Source organism: Theropithecus gelada, chromosome 14, assembly GCF_003255815.1.
Source record: "Theropithecus gelada isolate Dixy chromosome 14, Tgel_1.0, whole genome shotgun sequence".
Classification (NCBI taxonomy): domain Eukaryota; kingdom Metazoa; phylum Chordata; class Mammalia; order Primates; family Cercopithecidae; genus Theropithecus; species Theropithecus gelada.
The window spans coordinates 81,753,572-81,761,967 of NC_037682.1; the positions used below are offsets into that span (position 1 = coordinate 81,753,572).

At 37.1% G+C, this 8,396-nt stretch overlaps 1 protein-coding gene across 2 annotated transcripts; it reads left to right on the top strand.

Moving 5' to 3' along the window:
- The first annotated feature begins 290 nt into the window (after nt 1-290).
- On the top strand, nt 291-7,848 carry TRIM77 (tripartite motif containing 77). 2 transcript variants are annotated; one of them, XM_025358125.1, is made up of 6 exons: nt 291-701; nt 1,398-1,493; nt 4,178-4,408; nt 5,138-5,160; nt 5,868-5,965; nt 7,355-7,848. In XM_025358125.1, the coding sequence occupies exons 1-6, from the start codon at nt 291-293 to the stop codon at nt 7,846-7,848; spliced, it is 1,353 nt and encodes a 450-aa protein (XP_025213910.1). The 2 variants fall into 2 exon arrangements, with proteins under 2 accessions (XP_025213910.1, XP_025213911.1); XM_025358126.1 differs by lacking the exon at nt 4,178-4,408.
- Nucleotides 7,849-8,396: the final 548 nt, after the last annotated feature.

Genomic DNA, 8,396 nt, shown 5'->3' on the forward strand with positions numbered 1-8,396 from the left:
TGAGCCCAGGATCTGTGATTTTTATGTTTTTGTAGAAGAGATAACAGACAGGAAAAATATTGGATTTCTATTAGGGAACTGGAAAATTGTGCTATAGGCCAAGGTTGTCAAGAAAGAGGGCATGTGATCAATCTGTTGCACTGTTTGTGCCTCTCCATCCTATTTTAGTCATTCAGAAAACATGGCCTGTCCTGCTACACTGCATACACAAATTAGTAAGAAAAGGTCTTAAGCTCATTTCGTATGCCTTGGGGGAAAGAATGACACTTTCCTTTTATTTCCTCAGAAACATGGCTTCTGCTATCACGCAGTGTTCTACCAGTGAGCTCACCTGCTCGATCTGCACAGACTATTTGACAGACCCTGTCACCATTTGCTGTGGGCACAGATTTTGTAATCCCTGTCTCTGCCTCTTGTGGGAAGATGCACTGACTCCTAATTGCTGCCCTGTGTGCAGGGAAATATCACAGCAAATGTACTTCAAACGCATTATTTTTGCTGAGAAACAAGCTATTCCTACAAGAGAATCAGTCTCCCGCCAGTTATCAAGCTCTGCCATGCTGATCTGTGGGAGACACCAGGAAATCAAGAACCTCATCTGTGAAATTGACAGGAGCCTGCTGTGTTTTCTCTGCTCTCAATCCCCAAGGCATGCCACTCACAAACACTATATGATAAAGGAGGCTGATGAATACTATAGGGTAAGTAAATGCTACTGATTGCACTTTGAAATGTGAAGAACCCTGAATCCTACGGGTAATAAGGAAAGATATGCTTATCATTATTATTAATAATAATAATTTTATGCAATAAACAGAATTGCTGATGAGCATAAATTAGACACTGTTCTAGACACTAAGATAAAGCAGTGAAGAAACCAAACATCCCTGCTCGCCTGAAATTTAAATTTTCTTGAGCTGAGGGAGAATGATGATAAAGTTGATGAGCATTAGGGTTCTGGTATTTCAGTGTAAGGAGCTCTATATTAATCACTAGTTTCGATGATAGTCATTGGCTAACACAGTCATGATTGCAATGAATCTATTATAGAAAATTCTAATAAATATTGGTCAGTATGCTCCAACAGTACTGTAGAGAAGTTGAGGGCTAGCATTTTAAAATTAAATATAAAATAATAATTACTTCTGAAAATTGACGAGGTTGTATCAGTTTCAGTGCCAGACTTCTAAGATAATGGGTATTGTTTTCCAAATTTGGGAATTCTACCTTTGATTTCATTGGCCTCTCAGACTTGACAATCAGTGCCCTCAAGAAAAGCCCCTGCATGTCTGCATTCTGCACTCTTTATTTGTCCCATGTCTATACCTCTTTTGAAAGTATCTGAGATATGCTATATTTTCTTTTCTAGTGCTCAGATTTATAGTTTTGTTTTTCAGAAGAAACTCCTGATTCAAATGAAGTCCATCTGGAAAAAAAAGCAGAAAAATCAAAGAAATCTAAACAGAGAGACCAACATAATCAGAACATGGAAAGTAAGCAGTAAGCTCATTTCTCTCAGAACCAGTTTGGAATAGAAAATGTGACTTGTGGGTGAGTTAACCATATATCCCTTGAATAGGATGATCAAAAAAAGGACCTACATGTGTTTCTCTACCATACAACTTAACCTTTAGAGTGAGATTTCATGTTGAATCCAATATATAACTAAAAATATCCTGATTTTTCTGAATAAAGCAGTATCTACCAATAATACATCAGCAGCGATAAGAAATGTGCTAAAAACGGCATGTAAGATCACTAGCATGAAGGTAAAAATGTGGTTCTACAGCAGTTTAGCAGACATGAAATGCTAAAAAAAAAAAAAAAAAAAGCTTCTAGGTGAAAATCAATCTGATGTTAATGTTTCAGTAAAATTCAGAAATTTACCGATGATAATGTTGGAAGGATTTTAGGAATAAGAAAGCTGAAAGTTAGAAAAGTGGTAAAATTATTTGGACATTTGAGTAACTCCTCTTGATTAGTTCATGAAAAAGAGTCAGGCAGTGATGAGAGATATGGCTATAAATGTAATTATGGCCAGGTCTAGAATGTGAATGCTTAGCTAAGAATTTAGGATTATATAATCCATTCACAAATATTAATTAAGTACCTAAAACTGAATAAGTAAATTAAACAACATTTTTATTATCAAAGATCTCAAGCACTTCCGAAGGGGTCATATAAGCAGGGACTAGTAGAGAATAATAATAATTGATACATGATACTGTGAGAATGCCAAAGGGGAACAACAAAATCATGTTGATCATTTCAGATGGATTTTCTGAGGAGTCCTGCATTCTCATGAGGGCCTATCATGTGTTGCTCACTGCTCTAGCCCAACAAAATGATACAGATGTGGACAAAAGAAGAAATAGATTACTTACCCTAGGAGACTATAATCTAGTGGGGGAATTCAATCTACAAATTAAAATGTAGACTTTATAATAAATAATGTTCATGAAGTGCTTCAGGGAAAAATAAAACAGAGAACGGGTACAAAGCATCCAGGTTTGTAGAATCTATGTTGGCCAAGAAGAACCCATTTTCAGGGATAAGAAGGTACAGAAGAAACAAATCAGTGGCTTTGTAAGAATGTATTTTTCTGTGGCAGGAAAAACAAGGTTTGGTTAAAAAGAATAAGTAGAAAATAGTGTCAAATACAGAATGAAGGTGAGGAATTCTAGGACTAAAGCATCATACTTGAATTTAGAAAAAAGAAGTTCTTGGTAAGTTGTAATGTTTGGTCCAGGAAAGAGTAGGGAATAGAGGTAAAGGGGTCATTAATCACACACACGAGCACAGAAAGTTTGATCACATTTGATCAATAAATTTAGCTTTGATAGGGATAGAAATGTTTTAGCAAGAGAAGCTAGATGAGATAATTGAGACAAGAATATTTTAATTTTTTTTCCAAAGTAATTTGCAAAATTTGCATGTTTAAACACATTTAAAGGTGGTGTGGAATTGTGAAAAATTAATTGAGGTCAGGCGTGGTGGTTCATGCCTGTAATCCCAGGACTTTGGGAGGCCGAGGTGGGCAGATCACGAGGTCAAGAGATTGAGACCATCCTGGCCAACATGGTGAAACCCTGTCTCTACTAAAAATACAAAACTTAGCTGGGCGTGGTGGTGCGCACCTGTAGTTCCAGCTACTCGGGACGCTGAGGCAGGAGAATCACTTGAATCCGGGAGGCAGAGGATGCAGTGAGTTGAGATCATGCCACTGCACTCCAGCCTGGGTGACAGAGCAAGGCTCTGTCTGCAAATAAATAAACAAACAAACAAACAAATAAATAAAATGAAAATTAAAAAACAAAAAGTAATTGAGTAGCCTGGCATGGCGGCATGTGTCTGAAGTCGCAGCTACTCAAGAGGCTGAAGTGGGAGGATCTCCTGAGCCCAGGAATTCAAGGCTGCAGTGAGCCATGACTGCACCACCATACTCCAGCCTGGGTGACAGACTGAAACCTTGTCTCAATAATAATAATAATAGTATAATTGAGTGAAAGAGAAAGGGGGGAAATAAAGACACAGTGACAGAAAGACAGAGACAGAGAAAATCAAAGACAGGCCAGAGAAAGAATGAGACAGAGAAATGGAGCCAGAAAGAGAGAATAGGCAAACAACCGGGACAGAGACAGGAAGACAGAGGCAAGCAGAGGGAAAGAATGAACACTGTAAGAGAGTAGTCTAGAGAAGGGGTGGCTAGAGGTGAGCAGTCTTAGGTAATAGGCAAGCATAGCCAACCACTGGTAAAAACACCGAGTGTTTTGGAAATGGAGGTAATTTAGAAAGATGCAGCAATGTCTTATGTTCTCTATTTTCCTAACGAAGTAAATTGTTATGAGTAGGAGTATTGAGAAAAATAGAACACAATTTAGATACAGTGATGAAGAGGTTAGAACATTATATAAGATAATATCAATGTGATCTTAATTTATCTTTATTTTTAAAATGAAAATATGGGGGTTTGAGGGAAAGTAGGTAGAGCAATGCAGGGAAATGGAAGGGAGGAAGGGAAGGAGGAAGAAAGGAAGATTTATGCTGTATTTGAAGAGGAAAGGCATTAAATTAGATTTAGTAGAATAGCACAAAACATGAAACAAAGCAGAATAGCTGATAAGGAAAGAATAAAACCACTTAGACCCATGATTTAATCAACCCAATGTCACTACAGGTTTTTATACATTTGCGGAGCATGATGATCAGCGCTGAATATCCTAAGGTGTGTCAATACCTCCGTGAAGAAGAGCAAAAGCACTTAGAGGGCCTGGCAAGAGAAGGCAGGATAGTTTTTGAGCAACTCAAGATAAGTCAAACTAGAATGGCTAAGATGAGTGTACTCCTGAGAGGAATGTTTGAGAAACTGAAGGAAATGAGCTGTAAAGCAGATGTGAACCTGCCTCAGGTAAAAACTGAAGGAGATCAGGGTGCTGAACACCACCCTGCTTGGGAATCGTATCTGCTAGAGTCTATATGCTTTTTGATCTGTATTACTTTTCTGGTTCTAAATATTCAGATTCTGCCTCTCCTGACCTTATGGTGGCAGGTTTCGCTCCTCTGTAGACCCAGTCTCACTCTTTCTTGTCCCATAGAGGAGAAGGAAAACTATTTGGAAAGGTTCTAGTAACAAATTCAAGAAAATTCTCTTCTAAAATTATCTTACTACACCCACTGATTCTTAGTAGTTGCAACAGAGCAGCTCGTGAATACATGATTCAATTTTGTATAAGGATGTGTCAATAAGTGAAAGTGTGAGATTTATGACATTTATTTACTCTTTTAGTTTTGAAGTCCTAGATTTGGGCCCCACACATCCTTATAAGAACTTTGTGGAAACCTCTATCAATCTTGTTGCAGATGTTTGTATAGCAGCATGTCTTCCCTTCCCCTTCCCCTTTGTTCAACCTCAGTCCATCTGACTATGTTTCATCAAGAGTATAATTTTATAGACTATAAAATGTAGATATCAGACTGGGTTTCATATTTATAAAAAAAAAGAAAATGAAAAATGCCTTTATCCAAAGAAGGAAAGTGGAAGACATTAAGTTTTCCAATTCAGTTCATATCCTCAGATTGCACTGGAGTAGAGAACCCTATTGTGCTGCAAACTAAGCCATCTTCTCTCTCTTTATAGGATTTGGGAGATATAATGAAAAGGTAAGTTTACCCCTTTATCCAAGTCCTGGTAATTGTGACAATAATCAGGCTGTTTCTGCTTGGATCAACCCATACTTTTAGTGAGGAATTTCTGTCTGTATTTATTCCTTTCTTTTCAAAGGTCATCCAGGCTTTATATATTGACTACTTCAGATGAAAGTGAAGGATGGGAGCAGTTTTAATAGCCAGACCTAATGTAGAAGTTTCAATAAGACAACTATTTTTCCAGCCTCTAATTTTCTACATCCTAATTATTTGAAGGTTATTCCAGGTTGTCAATGGGAAAGGCAAATAATCTCAGAGAGGTAGCAGATGGAAAAATGGTGAAAATAGGAGAAAGGGAACATCACCAAGAAGGAATGTAGTATAGAGCTGAGGCTCCATATGTAGCCGGTGGCATGTTCCAAAAATTTGACACCTATCAGATTTCAGAAATTAAATGAGGATTTCTGCATGGCTCACCTCGGGAAGCTGCAAAGGTGAGAACTGATATAATTATGACTGAGATCACATATTCTACTGGCATAGAGATATTAAAAGCAGCAGAGCACATCATAAAATACAGTTACAATTGCAATATGTCTTAGTTCTTGAGTTCAAGTCACACTCTTCAACCTAATTGTGAGGATTCTGATCAAACATCTTATTATGGATTGCTAATGATTCCTTTGGGACTGGTAGTAAAAAGTAGGTATTTTCCTTTGCAGGAATGAGTTTCTGAGGCTGGCCATGCCTCAGCCTGTGAACCCACAGCTCAGTGCATGGACCATCACTGGGATGTCAGAAAGGCTTAACTTCTTCAGAGGTAAGAGTGTGAACTGCACTAACGTTTCCAACAGAAGTATTTTTATATGGGTGACCTATATTCACTTCAGTCTATATTCACTTCTCTGTCTCTATTGTTATTTTCAGTGAACAAGCAGGCAAATATGGAAACATTTTTAACCAACTTTAAAACTGTTAATAAACTTTCAGGAAAAGCTAACTGAAGTCTGGAATAAATAAACAAATAAGAAATACAGTGCATAACATGATTATTTTAAGTGAGTAAAAAAAAATAAAAGGCCTGGAGGAATGCTATAAATAAGCATTAATTTTTCAGTGTAGCATATAAAACTGCATATTCTTTCAAAGCATTTCAACTCTGGTTATATTTACATGATCCGATTCTTAGAAACATCTTAATGTTGTTATTCAAATATTTACCTAAAGATTGAAGTTTTAAGGAATACATTTGAAAAACCACAGGATTATCAAAAGCATAAAAACAAGTTTGTAAACAATAGGTACAACCACAAAGCAGTCTGAAGGAAAATCCCTTCACTGTGTAGAGGGCTACACAAACAAATGGAAATGGAGGGGGAGTCTGGCAGACAGAAGAGAGGCAGCCATGGGATGAGATGAAGAGAATTCTGATTTAATGATGTCCAAACCAGAAATTCTGGGAGAGAAACTACCTTTTTAAAAAGGCACATATAGATTTTTAGTTTATTTCACTTTAGCTTGCTTAAGTTGTGAAGCCCTCATTACTTCTTGGCCTTTTGGCTAAGATCAAATGTGAAGCATTCCCATCTTAGGCAAAGTGGTCATGGTTTAGAACTAACGATAATAATATCATATCTTAAGTATAATTAATATGTTTATTATTTTTAGTATGTTTATTTTATTTTGTGAAAATTGGTTAATAAGGAGGCTTAAATAAAGGGCCATTTTGATGTTTTCTTGGCATCTTATGAATAAGCTGGCAAATTTTTAGTGGTCTAGTAAAAATTAAATCAGAGCTTGACATCTTACGTCTTTATGTTTTCTCTAAATTTTCTTTCATCTTAGTTGCTTGATTAAAGATTCATTTGCCCCGCAAATGGACAAGAAGCTGTTGCTGAACTGTCTCGATAATTCATCTGATATACTCTATATGCCACTTGTGATAGAGCGGTGTGCCAGAGCCAGTTAGTACTGACTCATGAGAGCTAATTGTTAAATGTTTTGAATTTTTTGATTGATTTTTAAATTGTTGGTAGCTTGAAACTGGCCTTAGTGAGATGGAAATATTCCTAATAAACAAAACAAACCAGTTGCTTTTGTTTGTTTGTTTTCAGGGATTGGTTGTTAAGTATTTGCCGGACTGCCTCTGCACCTGTACCTCCAAACTTTTAAACTGTTTTTTTGCACTCACTGTTTTATTTTGCTACAGTGTATATCACCATGGATCATAAGATATGCAGTAATCACAAGCTTCTCTTCGAAGACCTGAGGCATTTGCAATGCAGCCTTGATGATACAGACATGTCCTGCACTCCAACAAGTACACAGTATACTTCTTCATGGGGAGCTCAGATCCTCACCTCTGGCAAACATTACTGGGAGGTGGATGTGAAAGACTCTTGTAATTGGGTTATAGGACTTTGCAGAGAAGCCTGGACAAAGAGGAATGACATGCGACTTGACTCTGAGGGTATCTTTCTACTCCTGTGTCTTAAAGTGGATGACCATTTCAGCCTCTTATCTACTTCCCCACTGTTACCTCACTATATTCCAAGGCCCCAAGGCTGGCTAGGGGTATTCCTAGATTATGAATGTGGGATAGTGAGCTTTGTTAATGTTGCCCAAAGTTCCCTCATTTGTAGTTTCCTCTCTCGCATCTTCTATTTTCCTTTGAGACCTTTCATTTGCCATGGATCTAAATAATCAAGGACAGGTCACAAACCTGACCAAGGCCTTGGTAATTCTAATAGCAGAGGAAGCTCCTATTCTGGTTACTTTCTTAATGGGGAAAATCAGGCATATGTCATTACCTTTTACTTAATTTTACCTCAGGGATATATATTTATTGTATCATTTTTTAAAGTGTTAATAATGTACAGTATATACATTTGTCATTTCTATTTTATTTGAATAGATGTAATTTCTTTTATTATATTGTATAGGATGCATGCTCTTTTAACTTGTTATCAAAGCTTACTGGAGGTGAAAGAATACATGAGCATGAAAACCCAGCTAACTGAGTCAAATTAAAGCACAGACAAGTTGCCTTCCAGATAGCCCTTATTTAAAACTCAGTGTCAGCCTAAAATTCTCTATTCCCTTCCTTCATCTGGATAAACCCTTTCCCTTCACCAGTTCCCAGCTTTCTGAACTAGATGAGGTCTCAGATATCAAGAACAGCTCATACATTTCCTTTGTAAAACTCCTAATAGAATTTGGGTCTTTTTTTCAAGTTTGTAAATTACAAGAAG